The sequence below is a fragment of the Hippoglossus stenolepis genome, chromosome 1 (genome assembly GCF_022539355.2).
Source record: "Hippoglossus stenolepis isolate QCI-W04-F060 chromosome 1, HSTE1.2, whole genome shotgun sequence".
Classification (NCBI taxonomy): Eukaryota; Metazoa; Chordata; class Actinopteri; order Pleuronectiformes; family Pleuronectidae; genus Hippoglossus; species Hippoglossus stenolepis.
Window position 1 is genome coordinate 14216038 of NC_061483.1, and position 16412 is coordinate 14232449.

At 40.2% G+C, this 16412-nt stretch overlaps 1 protein-coding gene and 1 long non-coding RNA gene across 5 annotated transcripts in view; one reads left to right on the forward strand and one right to left on the reverse strand.

Annotated features, from left to right (window-relative positions):
* The window catches only part of nfat5b (nuclear factor of activated T cells 5b), a 34012-nt gene extending 19217 nt beyond the window's left edge, over positions 1-14795 (forward strand). For all 4 annotated transcript variants that reach the window (XM_035155325.2, XM_035155308.2, XM_035155300.2 and 1 more), the window contains 10 exons: positions 895-1081; positions 2512-2702; positions 3390-3562; positions 5100-5234; positions 5345-5397; positions 6065-6197; positions 6429-6503; positions 6804-6907; positions 7146-8958; positions 10055-14795. In XM_035155325.2, the coding sequence (XP_035011216.2) occupies positions 895-1081; positions 2512-2702; positions 3390-3562; positions 5100-5234; positions 5345-5397; positions 6065-6197; positions 6429-6503; positions 6804-6907; positions 7146-8958; positions 10055-10293 (3103 nt within the window). In that variant the 3' untranslated portion in view covers positions 10294-14795. The remainder of the gene's footprint in view (positions 1-894; positions 1082-2511; positions 2703-3389; positions 3563-5099; positions 5235-5344; positions 5398-6064; positions 6198-6428; positions 6504-6803; positions 6908-7145; positions 8959-10054) is intronic.
* Positions 13713-15796, reverse strand: LOC118106632. Its single transcript, XR_004695226.2, has 2 exons — positions 15665-15796; positions 13713-15490 (listed from the first exon to the last, which is right to left on the reverse strand). It is a non-coding gene; the product is annotated as an uncharacterized LOC118106632 (long non-coding RNA).
* Between the last annotated feature and the right edge of the window lie 616 nt (positions 15797-16412).

Below are 16412 nucleotides of genomic sequence, written 5' to 3' on the forward strand. Positions count from 1 at the left end.
CACTTTTGGGGAGCTATCATTTCGACCATTCTTTATATACAGTCATGGCAAGAACATGTCCAAGTCATGTCCATCTAAATCTCATGTGGTTCTGTGCAGATATGTGGAGAAATAAAGGAGAAAAACAACTTGAGGTGTCATAGTAAATATTAGCTCTGGTTAACTAAATGTTCTGACATTGGTAGTTGTAGCAGTAGGCTCTTAAATAGATCGGTGTCAATTTTTTCTTGCTGTTGCCGTCACTGTCCCCCTGTCTCACACAGCACTCATCCTGATTGTCAGAATGGGTTATTATTAGGAAAGGACACACACACACACACACACACACACACACACACACACACACACACACACACACACCAACACACCAACAGATGGAAATTAACAAACTACACTGGCTCTGGATTTCCCACCACGCTTGGACTGAGGAGGAGCGGCCAGATCAGAGGGGAGGGAGGGGCAGGATACTGAAGTACAAACAATGGTCAGCCACAGTGAATCACAGAGCCCCTCTCAAAGACCTAGGATAAGCAGAGCAGATTAAATAAACAGATAACTCTGAACGCTTTAGGAGCTGCGGATAGAATATGCTTCGTTGATGGAGGGCCTCTTAACTCTGCATTGCTCAGTGCACCATGGCAACTTGCAAGCCGTTTCACCGTTGCGGCTACAAAGAGCAGTTTTCCAGCATCACACCCCAGAACAAATTTCAGCTAGATATACACACAGATATTTATTATTTACAGTTGTCATTTTGTGGGTATCCTTTTTACTAGTTGGGTTCTGAACCTTAGATTTGTGCCAATGTCATAAATGTAGACAGTAGAATTGATACAAATGTCAGAATTAGAAGTGATCCTCTGACGTCTCTGTTAAAACGGGTCTTTATTGCAGCTCCGACAATCCTCAGGCAGCTAACCATAAAGGGGGGACTCTTTCGATGCAATACCCACAGAAGAGTGAGGGGAAGGAGCTGAAGATCCAGGTCCAACCTGAGACTCAGCACCGAGCCCGCTATCTTACTGAAGGCAGCAGAGGGTCAGTGAAGGACCGCACGCAGCAAAGCTTCCCTACTGTAAAGGTAATGAACTCTATAGGCAAAGTTTCAGCTTTTCTGGTTCAAGGTGCAGTGTGTAAGATTAAGGTGAAAGGGATCTATTGGCAGAAATAGAATATAAAATAATCCTAGTGATGTTTCGCTAGTGAGATTAATTGTTGTTTTCTTTCCCCTTGAATGGGCCCTTTATATTTAATTACTTCATATTTACATTGGGAGCGAGTCCTCTCTACGGAGGCCGCCATGTTTTTTACAGTAGCCCAGACTGGACAAACTAAACACCTTTTACGAGTTTTTATGACAACTGAAGGCTCCCACAGTTTCTCTTTCATGTTTGGAAGGTGAGGTTAGCGATATTCAGCTGCAACGTGCAACTTCACCACCAGATGTCACTAAATTCTACACACTGAACCTTTAAGTTGAGTTAATGAATGGATTATTGTCAGAGGCTTTTACATATGTGTATATAGGATTTACTATACTTGCAATGTTATGTTTTCATCATGTTTTGAGCATTTTGTATCAACGTACTGCAACATGCAAATAGACACAACACTTGCAAATACTCACTTTGGTAAATACTTTGTTGTTGGGTTTGTAATTTCAGTGTTTTTATTGGCTGTGTATGTGTTGCCAAAAAAAGCTATTTTATCCAGTTGCATGTGTTTTTTCTAGTGTAAAGTGTAAAAATGTTGTGGCAGAAAGGTTTGCACTGGATTTGAAGAGCCACTCTTCATCCCCAGCATGTTCAGGCTGGAAGTTGGCTGCAAGTTGGATATAAAAGAAAACTTCATCTTTCTGAATCATCACTGTGCCTCTATAGAGGTGGAACTGAGAGATGAAGAGAAGTGAAAATACCTCTGCCCAGTCACCTCAGTGTCATCCAGGATGATCATTAATTTAGCAAGTTTGTAACTCATACTGGTCCACTAGGTGATTTTGTGCTGGCCCAGCTTCTGGCTACAGAAGTTGAATCCATGAACAGAAACAGAGGGTCACAGTAGTAGATAAAAAAATATCAGTAGATTGCACAATAAAGTGTAATCAAAACGGGCTTATAAACAAGCTACGACTCATAGAGGAAGGTTTTGTAAATGGGCAGAACACACTAGGCTTGATTGGTTGATGATAAGATGCCATTAAAGACGCTCATGAGGGCATCTGCTGGACAGGTACGGAAGTACACTTAGTTAACATCCGCAAAACAAGAGAAAGGTGAAGAGACACAGGAACAAGTTTACAGCTGCGACAGGACAGGGTGTTAGGACAAGACAGGAGAAAAAATTATCTGATCCCTCTGACCCATTTTGAAAATAAGCAGATGCATTTCTGGTTTTTAAGTTTTGCAGAAAAAAGTTACCATCACACTGATGTCCTACAGAACATAAAAGATTCAGATGTATTCTCATTTAGCCGAAGCATTTTTAATCCCTTGTCTTTTTTCACTCTCACAGCTGGAGGGTGTGAACGAGCCAGTGATTTTACAAGTGTTTGTGGGCAACGATACCGGGCGTGTGAAGCCTCATGGGTTTTACCAAGCGTGCAGGGTGACCGGCCGCAACACCACAGCCTGCAAGGAGGTGGACATTGACGGCACAACTGTCATTGAGGTGTCCCTTGATCCAAGCACCAACATGACACTAGCGTATGTACTGTTCTTGAGAAAGAGATCGGCTAGATTGTTTGATAATTTATGTTAAACCACATAAAACAAAGGCAATACAAGTGTTGCTTTGACTGCATGTGTTATACTTCACAGATTTTTCAATTACTTAATAAAATGATTGTGTAAAGGACCCCTGTGAGCTGTGAGGTAGATACTGTAAATATATGAACATTTTGTTAATCGCCAGTTAACACAAGCTGTTTTCAGACATTAACATGCATTCCAGACTTTTCCTGAAGAACAAAGCACATCGACACTGTCATCGGCTTTATCGTCTTAAGCTCTCTTATCCTATAGTCTTTCCAAGTTGGCATCTTCGTCTGTGTTTTTTTTCATCCTGATCTATTTATTGTGTTGTTATTCTGGACAATATCCTGCCTTTTCCTCACACAGGCTCTCTCGGACATTCTCTGGAGTTTTTTCCTTCTAGCCCCTTGGTAAAAACTCGAGAGAAGGTCAGATTGAGCCCATGTGTCCAGAGGAACTGACACGAACATTGAAGTTCTCACATACAGCCACTCTGGATAATTTCAGGAGAGTATCTGGAGTTCAGTGCTTGTCTGAAAGCAGCTATGATGACACATAGTAAGATGCAGTGTGTTAGTGTGTAAGTGTTGTAAAGGGATTTTGGCAAATGAAGTTGTTTTACGTTGCTTCTCTGTGCAGGGTGGACTGTGTCGGGATCCTGAAGCTCCGTAACGCTGATGTCGAGGCTCGTATTGGCGTCGCTGGGTCCAAGAAGAAGAGCACACGCGCTCGCCTGGTGTTCCGGGTCAACATCCCCCGTTCAGACGGATCAGTGCTCACACTCCAGACTCCCTCGTCTCCAATCCTGTGTAGTATGTCAGCCTCCTCATTGTATTTATCTCTGTGTTAACGGTTATTACATTAGTTGATACATTGTTTCAATCACCAAGAAATAAGTTTAGTTCATTTTTGCACAAATTCTAATGTTTTATTTATCTTAATGAAAGTTTAAAATGGGTTAAACAAACCGACCTGTGACCTACTTACTTAATAATCACAATTTATACTGTAAACTGAGCCATTTTCTTCTCTTTTAACAGGAGAGGCCCTGTTTCTAAAGTTTAGTGTAGCCCAGGGTCAGGAGACCGTTGTTGTCTTTTGATGTCGCATTCGGAGACAATCTGTAAAGATTCCTTCAGACTCAGGTGTTATTTAATAATACGTACAGTATGAGGGTGTGGTTGGTTTCATAAACAGGAAAGACGCTTAAGGCTATAAGAAAGTTTCTGTGTAAGTGGAATTGGGAGAGACAGGGGAGAAAGCGAAGGAAAGGACAAAACAATAGAGGTGTGTGGACTTCTATTGTTTACACGGAGCCAGCGTGCTAGCCAGGGAGATATCTTTCCACAAATCTAAAAAGTAATACCCCTTGGCATGTGAGTGTGTGAGTGTGGGTGTGTGAGTGTTGCTGCAGAGAACTGAAAAAGGTTGGTGGGATGTATCAGAGCAAAAGTTATTTGAATGTCAGGATCATAGACTGTATACAAAGATATACATGTTAATCTTTATGTCTATCAATCTTTATATACAGTCTGTGGTCAGCATATTCAAAGCTCTTTTGACCACAAAAATATCAATAATCATTTATTTAAAAAAGTGCTTTTCTGACCAGAAGCAAAGGTCTCAAACTGCAGTGGTGGTAGTGTTTGCTTTATAAGTAACAAATAGTAACAAGACATTAAGGGTTAGGGAACATTTTGGGTTTTAATCATTTTAATCCAGAAAAAAATGAAATCTTTGCAGAATCCATGGTCCAAGAATATCTTTTCAGCATTTTAAAAGTTAATGACAGATTGAATACTTCATATATTTATATTTGCACTGATGAGAGAGAGTTCAGCAAAATCATTGAATCGTGTTTAGAAACGCTGTGAAACCTTAAAAAGCTTCAACTAAATACCCAAATATAAAATGAATTTATAAAAAATGTTCTTAGTGCTTTGGGGTCAACATTGTTTTGTCTACGATACATATTATGATAAGATATAAAAAATCGATGGGTTCACACCAGGTGCGACGCCGGTCGACGTGTACTTATTTCGTTGGACCACACCCATTTTTGAACATGGAGTTCATTTTGAACTCAGCTTCAGTACATACCTAACATAACATTTTGTGACTGTAACTTCCACAGTTGACAGATAGACACCTGCTCAATGGGAGCAAAAAAGAACCTAGTGTACTGTTCTAATCTGTAAACTTTAAAACCTGTAAAAAGCATTTAATATTGATCTGGTGCTTCAAAAAAAAAAGTAGCCTTGATATCCGACACATAAAGTCACGTAAAGATCTTTGTTCTCTCTCCACTTTTTCGATTTCCAACCAACTCTGTATTTGCTTGGTTTACAGCACAACCTGCAGGGGTGCCTGAAATCTTGAAAAAATCACTGCACAGTTGTTCAGTGAGGGGCGGAGAAGAAGTCTTCATCATCGGCAAAAACTTTCTCAAAGACACCAAAGTCATATTTCACGAGAATGTTTCAGGTGAGAGTCTTTCCAAATGGTTTTTTTATCCATCTGCATTTATAGGTTCATACATTTTTTATTTTTGTGTTTGTTTCCCTGGTCAACCTGAAACTTGTTCTTCTGTCCAGATGAGAACTCGTGGAAGGCTGAGGCTGAAATCGACATGGAGCTGTTTCACCAGGTAAAATCTGATTTGTTTTTGTACCAAATGATTAATGCTAATGAGCTGAGTTGATAGAAGCAGCCACTTCGGATTTGTATGGGCCTTGTAATCACGTAATCACCTTAAATAGCTGCTGGTTGAACGGTTTGAGTAGTCTCATTGTGTTCTGACCTAATTACACTCAGTCTCTCAGTGTGGACTTGAATGTCTCAGCAGTCCAGTTTTAAACCTTTGCCCTTGTGAACAAAACGCTCAGGAGTAGATGAATTGATATAAATCTTTTGTTTTTATTGGAGGCACACTGTGAATTTGTGTGGGGGGGGGTGAACATGCCCCACACAACTATACACAACTATGCTTCTTACTCAAATATCATTGTATTTTTAAAATCCTGCACCATTTAAGTTGATCGCTGTTGATGGCTCATTCCTCTGCTGCCTCTAGTGTTGACGAATAGGAAAACGAGTGTCGTGATCTCCATGCTCCTGATGTGCTGTTAGAACATAATCCATTATCATAGAGATGACCTGCTCAGAAACTCATTGTAATTTTATATTCAATCTCTGTTTTCTAATCTACTGCCCCTTTGACTCAGATTAGATACGTGCACATAGACCTACTGCTGTTATACTGTTGAAATTGTTCTCGGTGGCTGACTTTACTTTTTTGTTTGCTCATCTCCAAGAATCACTTGATAGTGAAGGTTCCTCCGTACCAGAATCAAGCCGTCACCTCTGCAGTGTATGTGGGAGTCTATGTGGTGACGAATGCTGGGAGATCGCATGACGTTCAGCCTTTTACTTACACTCCAGATCCAGGTTTGTTCGACTCCATTTCACTTCATCTACTGTACATATACGCTTCTCTTTATTCATCAGTCTATTGATGATATGACCACTTTGTTAAATAGAATAAAACCTGATTACAAGGTCATTATATGTACATCTTGCTTAATGACATGAATGAGATGAAATTATATTTCTGATGGTTTACATAGATTTTCTTTTTATTGTTGACTCTATGAAATCTGTTTACTTTTGCTCTTCCAGCACTACATGATGTTCCTGTGAAGAAAGAGATGCCTTCTCCAGTGAAGACTTGTTCTTTTGAGGAACAAATTAAAGGTTATTTTTCCTTTGTAAACTAATATAAACAATCACGATTGTTTACTTTACTAGTGTTTGTACTTCAGAAACATATGTATACAAGTGGACGGAGATTTGGAGTCGCCCATCAGGCTTTGCTTGCATTTGAAAGCTGTTTATTTCCTTGAAAACTGCACAGAATGTAAACTGTACAGTGTCTACACTATATCACCTTGTTAACTCACAGCTGCAGAGACATTTTTCAATCAGAACATATTGACAATAAGTTTTACTGTGGTATTCAACATATGAATATGTTCCCCGCTCTTGCTCCCACAGTTCTGGATGGTGCTCTGATGCCCTCGATGTTGCCTTTAGTGAAAAGAGAAGAAGTCACTCCGATGGAAGTGACCAGCAACCTCCAATCTTCTGGCGTATATAAGGTGATGTATTGATTTGTTACCTGAATAAAGGCCTCAACTTTTACATAGTGAAAACAATGGAACTGTTTTGGATGTGATTTGATATTTCAAATTAAACTTTTAGAAAAATTTAATTACCATCATATATATCCTTAAGAAAGGGTCCTTGTGGATATAGGTTTTAAATGTCACAGTAGTGGTGTGTTCTCTAAGAAAAAACAAAACACACCTTTTACCCTCTGTTTTGTGTTGTCAGCAGACTGGTGATCTGTGTCAAACCCAGCAGAACCCAGACATGACTGCAGGACATCTAAATAAAAACAGACCCTTCTCCAACAACTTGTCTCAGGCTGCATCTGACCCTGACAAAGCTCAGGCTTCTGTTTTTACCAACACTGAGCCCCTGAGCACCATCCAGAAGCAGGACATTGCTCCCACCAGCTCATTTCCTGTGCCGACAGACTCTCTGCTCCAGCAGGGTTCCCAGCAGTTCCTCCTGGAGCCTAGAGAGGGCCTCGGCCAGGAGAGACCAGGCAGTGCCTCTGGAGGTGTGGGGAGGCTGTGTGGAGAACCTATTCCCCAGCAGCAGCAGCAGCAACAGCAGCAACAGCAGCAGCTGCCACTGTTCCCTCCAGATGAGGTGGCCCAGCTTGAAGAGGCAGTGAGACAACTTAAAGCCAAAGGGTTCTGTAACTTACCTCTTCAGTCTGACAACTCCATGGCCAAACAGCAACAGCAGCAGCAGCACATGCAGCACCAACAGCAGATCCAAAAACAGCAAATCCAGCAGCAACAACACCAACAAATGCAGCAGCAGCAACAGGTGCTGGAGAATTTACAGCAGCATCTGTTTCAGTCACAGATTCAGATGCAGTGTGGCATGTTTCAGGACGCCACCCAGGGCAAGAACTCGGAACAGCAGGGCACATCACAAGGAGTGGTGCCAAACCCGGGATCTCTCTTCCAGCAACAGCAGCAGCAGCAGCAGCAACAGCAGCAGCAACAAGCAGCTCTCTTTCAACAGGCAAACAACCTACTTTCTATTCAGACCAACTTCCTCCAGCAAACACCATCTCACCCTTCGCCACCCATGTTCCACAACCCCAGCACTCTGGCTGAAACACAAGATCCACAGGGGGCTCTATTTCAGAAGGCTTCTCAGGAGCAGGTCCAGGCTGCTCTCTTTCAAAACACCATGACAGTACTGCAGTCCCCAGAGCAACAGCCCGCAACCCCTGGACTTTTCCTCCCCCAGTCCTCCCTGCCCACTCAGCTCACAACCAGCAATTCTCAACAACAGCAGCAACAACAGAAGCAGCAGCAGCTGGTCTTCCTCAGTGCCCTACAGTCCCCTACCCCTGAACCACAATCAGTATTTCAGGCTCAGACCCAGCTCTCCCCAATCCAGCAGAGGAGTCCCATGGAGCAGCAGCCGCCCTCCCAGCCTCAGACCCACACACAGCCAACCCAGCAAGCTCCCTTATTCCAGAACATCTCTCCACATCCACCTGCAAACACACTCTCTCCAGGCCAGCAGCAGCAGCAACAGACTGGCCTCCTGTTCTGCAACAACACTCTGTCCACCCCAGACCAGGCCTCCAGCCTCCTGTTCAACAGCCAGGGCCAGATGCCTCCTCTGACCAGCAGCAGTCTGGTTTCTCAAGAGCCCCAAAACTCCTCTCTGCTGTTTTCACAATCCAATCTGGTGACTGTAAACCAGCAGGATCGCTCTGAGCCAATGGCCTTGGGGAACCCCACCCATCCAAGACAACAAGTCATGTTTCAGGAGCAGCAGCCGATGCAGCTGGGTGGCAGCTCAAACAGCCGGCAGGAGCCGCCTGTGGGCCTCTTCATGCCTCAGTCCAACATGGCCTCTCTGCAGGGGGGACTGGCTCAAGAGCTCGCACAGTCAGCCATGTTTGCTCCACAGAACGGCGTGGCGAACCTTCAGACGACCACCCCCTCCCCTGTTCAACAGCCAGGACCGCTCTTTCAGACGACCGTGAGTGGGGGCATCAATCAGCCCAGCCAGCCTCAACAACCTGGCCTGTTCCTCTTTGGGATTCAGAACGGTAAGGAATCAATTACCTGGGTGTACGCAGTTAAAACTGATGAGATGACAGAAACGTAAACAAGCTCAGAAATGTTAAATCAACTTTAAGAATGAGTGAGAGCCAGTTTGAATTCCTGATAACTCCCGTAACAGATGAACAATTTGATAATTTGTACATGAAAGGTGTCGCTACAGAGAATTCTAAGCCCACTCTGCAATTCCTCTTAGCTCTGTTTTGGTTTTCTCTCTTCTCTCATCAGCATTGTTTCCAGATGCTGCAGACAGCTGTTTTCAACAAAAAAATCTAATCTCTGAAATCCCACTGTACACTAAAAGCAAACAGAAACAGTTTGGGCTGCAGAGGATTTAGCAGTGAAAGAGCCAGATATTTTTCTCAGGAGTTGACAAAGACCAAAGCAGAACTGAAAGAGAGAGTGAATTTTGGACTAAGCTGGTCGTCAGCTGGTCAGAGGCATGACTCCAGAGTTACACTGTCAGTGCTCTGTTTCTGCTTAATGTGTAAATAGACGACTGTTTGCTAAGATGTTGGCCACATCAGCTGTAAAGTTGATGTCAGTGTTGGTTTCTCAGCTTGTTTCTGCTGCCCCCAAGTGGCCAAAAATCTAGTTTTAACGAGAGTCATGTGACACATAGAAGCTAAAACTGTTATTACATAGAAATAATGACACAAATTCATTTTAATTTTCTTTTTCAGTTTTTGTTTTATTTATTTTATTAATATCATATTTAATTGTACCAATTTATTTGTCAAATAATTTTCTTTCTTTCTTACTTACCTTCTTATTGCTGTATATTTCCATATTGTTTATAAACAATTATTTATCTTCAAAGTAAATCATTTTTTATACCTTTTTAAAAAGCCAGGTTAACTCGTCGATAAATGTGGCAAGAATGAAATAAAATCAACAATAGTACTTTAGAGGGACAATTTATACCCAATTTATTGTCCAAACAAATTACTAAACATACGTGATCCATGATTTGTCTTATTAAACTTTCTGTTGAGGCAACTTTGCATATAAAAGCTAAATATTTCTTTTTTTCGAGGTCGTTAACTCACTTTGTCTCACCCAACTGTTTCTGCTTCCTCACAGGATGTGGCCAGTTGATGAACACTCCTGGAAACACACTGTCGGATCAGATCATAGCCATCAGCCAGTCTGGTCAGAACCAAAGAGAGAGTGATGCTCGTATCCAGTCTCTGCTCAATCAGTCCCTGTCTCAGTCTGGGACTGTGCAGAACAGCATGTCCGCCTCGCAGAACATGGAGAAGATCGACGACCTGCTGGTCAGCCTGCAGGAGTCCGGCAGCAGCTTAAGTCGTTCATATTAACCTCTGTACTTCATTCTTTTACTAATATTATGTATGGAAAATTAGACAGTTAAATGTATATGAATTTGTTTTTACAAACTGAGCATGATGTGCGTCACCAAATGTTTTTCTAGCCTACTCACATATATTTGAGTCTTCATTAGGAAAAAAACTGTGAAGGTGAGTTCAACATTGTAAAGTGCTGCCGGCCGTGCTGAGCCGGGCTCTTATTAAAACTATGGCAGAATACGTTGCCTAAAAGCAAACTGGAGAAATTAATATCAAGATAGTGAACTAGAAATTTGTGTTGGACTTTCTTGGCCGAGCAGTTTGACCAAGAGAGGCGAATATCTCTTAATAACCTTAAAGACTGACTGACTGACTACCCAATGTTAAATCATGCATGTGAAAACTGAGGTGGACTGTAGATGAGAACTGTGAGAAAATTTGTCATAACTTTCTGATGACGATGAAGATGATGATGAGGGAGGGGAAATTTAGCCCAAATTTTCGCTCATATATCTTGTGAATTTTTGTTGATATCCGTAAGTAGATTGTGAGTCGTGTTGTTTGGTTGTTGTGGTGTTTTCTAAAGTGTTCTCCAAAGTGTTTGGTGGTTTGCGTGAATAGTGTTCCCTTTAATACTTCTTTCGTAGTTTTGTTGTAGTTGTTGCATGGAGGGTGTAGCGCGTGGTACGGTAGGAGTGTTTGGAAGGACTGTGGTATGAAAGGTTGAATACATCATAGATGTCGAAGGTATAGTCACTGTTGACGGGGTTTGGAATTATTAACAGTGCGGCAAGTGAAGCGAGAGAAGGTGAGAGGGGAAGAGTGGAGGAAGGTAACTGAGAAGTAGAAAATTGCAGGCTATAGAAACGAATAGAAACATTTCCTTCTGTCTTATGTGATGTGTAGCCACAAACGTGTCTGTCATGTATGTGGATGCTTGTTATTTCAGTGTTGCAGCAGATAGCTGATGATATGAATGAGTTCACTGTAGCTGTTTCTGAAAGGCTATAAAGTGACGTAGGTTTTCATTGATGATGTGATAAAGACAGAAACGGCACTCAGTCTGTGTCTAAGTAAGGATCTTTAAAAACAAAAAAAACCCGACCAATAAATTTTAGGCCTGTTTGGTACAGTAATAAAAAAAAGAATATTTGTCATAGAGCAAGTAGTGGTCAGTAACGTGATCATCAGCAGCTCTAAAGCATATCTTTCTATATTAGATATTTCGCCGTCACCACAGTGTACAGATAGCACTTTGTAATGTAGTATAAATGAACAGGCTAACATTTAGTCTGTATTCATCAAAACCAAACTGTGTCAGTTTGATACTTTTTACAGCTTAGTCTCCTTTGAATACATTCGGAAGAAATAACTCTTTTAAGAAAGTGTAGTGGTAGAAATGTAACAAATAATGGCTGATATGATTGTTTTTTACATGTATATTCAGCACTTTACGATGCTGTGACGACTTAACTCATCCAGGGTACACTACAGTCCCACGAGAGGTGGCTTTCCTTCTTTTTTATCTCAGCCGCCTCTTCCTCATTGTTTACAGTGAAGAAGATACATTTCCCATGTGTTTGCATAGCAACGCTCATGTAGTCGGGCAAACTCAACATACATATTTCCACTCGAATTTAGTTTTGAGATGTTATCATACAGTTTGAAGACATACATTTCACATAATACAGTTAAATACAACATCTAATTTCCAGCCATGTTACAACTACTACTTTTCATTCCCAAAACTTAGTGCATTATTTATTTTAAGATGCTTAGAAATCTGGACAAATGAGGAAAGATGTGGTTCAAGACATTTTTATTTTAATGACTCTTATTTAAATACATGCATCTACAGTAGAGAGAGAGTAGAATGTAATATAGTATATTAATATAATATTTTTGTCATAAGGGTAGGATCGTTTTGTGTTGTAGTGTCATTTTGCGTCAGGCACGCATGAACTGGAGTAGTATTCTTAAACAAGCTAGAGAAGAGCCTTTTTACCCGTTTTATTCAAGTGATGGATTCAGCTGAATGTTGAGGAGAAGCAGTCGTTTGTCGGCTACAACTGTACATTATATTTCTCACCTGGATCGATGTATTAACATGCAGTAACAGAGCCCTTTTTCTATGCTTTCCTTTAATTGGAAACTCGTCTGCAGATCTAATGTTGGCCTGTGGCCTCAGGACCAAAGTTTGACTCCAATCTTGCTTTGCATGAATCCTGATGACAGGCCAGTTTTATGGCTCGTGAGCTTTTATTTACTTTTATTTTTTCCTACTTGCAATTAAACTTTTAAGAAAATCATAGACAGCCTATTCTTTTCCCTCCTAAAGATACAGATTTCATTGACGTCACACCTTTCTTTGTTTATTGTGTTGTTGTGTTATATGTGGTTTTACTGTACGTGTGTGCATGAACAAGGGGCTGGTCTCTACTGACGACCGAATGGGCTCTAGTTTAATGCCTTGTCTCATTTTCTCTGTAGAGTTTGTCAGAAACTCATAAACACAGTTACATTTTATACACTTTTCAATCAGTTTGTTGTTTTTTGTGACAGATATGATGTAAACTTGACTAATGTGATTTGTGGAACTACAGTGTGTTGGTTTGAGCAGTTAGACGGTGTTTTTTAAAGGGACCCTACTCCTGAAGGAAACCTGACTTTGGAGAAAAGAGCTATCTGTGATTGGCTTTCTTCAACTTGTGAAGCAGAAGAATTGAGATCTCCAGTGTTGAATATTTATGATTTTATTTGTTTTACAGAGTTTTCTTTTTTTTGTAGTACCTGTTCCTCGTTTTGGAGAATCTAATTTATTTGTGTGTTGGTTATTATCTAAATTGTTTCCCGTAATCATAGTTCTGAATGTACTGATGAGCCCCCACAATAATATACATTCCTGTGCACAGTTACACGTTAATGAACATATCATATGTTTGTTCGAGACTTTTAATTGGCCCTTCATTTCTGTTTCAACCACGAAGTTAAAAGCAGAGAAAAATTGCACAGAACTTCAACAGTTTTTTTAAGAAATCTTAAAAATAGGACCAACAAATTTCAGTATTTTTACAATGACTATAATTCTGATTGTGATTATAAAGTGTGGCTGTAGATGCCTCACTTGAGATCCAGAATGTTCTTTTGTACACACACTGGGGAGGTAATTACTTTTTTGTAATTACAGTTTCCTCATTTGTTTATTTACAATGTAACTCCTAGATCAGAAATACAAGAGTGTTACTCTTCATACAGTCTTTACTAATTGTATGTAAAAGAGCAGGATTGTTGATAAAGGTTCTCACTTTTTCCAAGACGCTACAAACTAACTCTCTGTTTTCCTGCAATAGAACAAGACGTGGCTTGCTATTAACATTACCAGTTCATTTAATATCAACAAACTGAATTTGCTATCACAGGTATTTTTTTTCCCCCTAAAATGTCACTTTAGACACGAATATAAGCTGTACATGTGCCTTGAGGAGATGTCGTAGTATCGACCAGATGTTTTACCGTTGTCTGTTTAACATGCCGTTGGCCCCTGTAGTCCGGTGTCGATTAGTCCTCATTAACTAGAATGTTTTAAGCCATAAGACTTTAAGTGTGCTTTAAATGCTCAACAACAGTGACCAGATAAGTGTGGTTGTGGTTGATACATGTGTTGTGCAATTCCTGTCATGCATCTAATTTGTTTGTACTGAAGTATCCATTGCATTTATGTTACACGACGTAGATGCAGACAAACTTTTTCTCTGAAACTGCTATGCAGCTAATATACTGTAAATGTAGATCTGTTAGTTTTTGAATATATATTTTTCTATATATGGCCTCTCCTGAGAAACCAAAATAGATGTTCTTTCTATTATTTATGTTGCTTGTTGAAATGTTTTCTGATGCTTTAAGTGCCGCCTGAAACCGATTTAGAAATCTTTTAGTCAGTTGAAATGTAAATTTCTCTTTCTCTTTTTTTGATTCAAGGGTCACTAATTTTCTTTTTTATTACATTGTTGCTAGTACGGTAAATGTGGTGGTTTGTGTTATATCCAGGCCTGTTGTTTATTGGTGTAGTGGTTCCTAGTCTTTATGATTTCTCTCAGGGCCTTGGAGATACCAGGATTCTTATTCTGACCAATAACATCAATGCATGATGGTTTTGTGTGTCTTCTAATTACACATTCTGCAAAGCAATATTCACTGTAATTTATCCCGACTTAGTCTGACATTAGAATTTTCCAAAAATGTGCCTCTTCCACATTTTTTGTAATATCTTTAAAGTCTGTTCACTCTTAACACAAGAGAACCACTTTACCAGTAAACAGCTTCTTTTAGTCCTGGAAATAACGAGGGGGGAAATTTAGTCTTTTTGTTTCTAACAATGTGAACAATCGTCTGATAATCACCCTGGGGAGAAAACAATCTTTCTATATATTTGGCTTTTGTTGGGACTTTTTTTTTTCTTGCAAATACATTTTTGTAAACTTGCTGCTATCTATATTAAACATATACACGTTCAATGTTTGGCCTTTGAGCTTTTATTTCATAATTTACTGCAGAAGAGGACCTGACTGCCTTCTACCAACAAACAAAATGTGTGGTATCAGAAAAGGTAACTTCTCTCCAGCTTGTCCTTGTTAAAAAGCTAGTCCACAAAGTCTGCCCTCAGAATGAATTCTGCCAACGTTAAATGGAAGTATAAAAAAAAAAATCAGAAAATGCCTTATTTCACATTTAAAGCCTAACAAGTCTTGTTTAATAGAATTTTAATAGATTCCTTTCACCTAAATCTTACACACTGGACCTTTAACAAAACACTTAGAATGGTAAGGAAACACGGGACAGGCTTGGTTTAGGATTGTCAGGAAAAGGAATCAGTGGAGCATGTGGTTATGAGTTGTTGGAGGTATGGGACACAGAGGGTATAATGAGGAGTGGTCTCAGGGAATTAGTGGTCCCACGGTGGGAGGAATACTGTGTATGGAGGACAGATAACAGGTGAGGGTACTAGTAGCATTTTTAAGGGATACAGGTTTTTTTTCACAGGGTATGAGGGTATTTAGAATATAGGACAAGATATTGAAAAACCCTTGTACATTTGAAGGTCTTCTGCACAATTTAAGTTACAAACTACCTGTAGGTGTTAGCAGGTGTTAGTGGCCACCAGTGGATGTTACGGACATGGCTTCAGTTGTGCACCGTCAAGTGTTTTGGCCTTGTAATCAACGATACAACATATAACATCATTAATAATTAATATTTTTCACAGATTTCTCAATTATAAGTGGTGCAAGACGTTTATCACCTTATTCCAGTACAGCTTTAACATTAACATAACCCCATACTATGAATTAATTAGATATTCCAGAGGTAAAATGAAGAAACTCACCTCAAACACATAGTCCAGAGCTTTATATCTGACAGCGGAGAAGGTGTGAGGAGGTAAACAGCCGCCATGTTCACACCTGTAGCATGAAATTAGCATATTTTAGTGAACATTAATTTATAATTTCCTGTTTTCTTATCGCTATCTGAACCACAACTTTGACCAGACATGTTACTTTATAATAATAAGCAGAAAAACTAAGTAAACATACCTTAGTTAAGTAGACACATAGTCTGTCAGTGTCTTTCAAAATAATATAATTAAATCTAATAAAAGGATAGTGCTGCGGAGAATGTGTGTTTTCCAGCTAAAATACAAAGGAATAAAATATAAATAGATATTTAGGTTTTTTTACATATAAATGTAAGGTTTTTATTTTCTAACACATACAGGTAGATGGAGGGTGAGGAGGGGAGGGGGTTAAGGTGTAAGGTAGTGGGATGAGGGGATGATTGACAGGGCAGAGGGAGAGAAAGGATGGGAGAGGAGATTAGGAGGGTTTGAAGTTGAAGAGAAAACAGGGGAACCTCCTCTTCGTCGTCCCCTCATTCTCCTCATTCTCCTCCTTCTCTCTCTTCTTCCTTTCTTTCTTTTTCATCTCCTCCTCCTTCTTCCTTTCTTTCTTTTTCATCTCCTCCTCCTTCTTCCTTTCTTTCTTTTTCATCTTCTCCTCCTTCTCGCTCTTCTTCCTTTCTTTCTTCTCCTTTTTCTCCTTCTTGACCCTCTCCTTGTAGCTGTCGGTCCTCAAGGC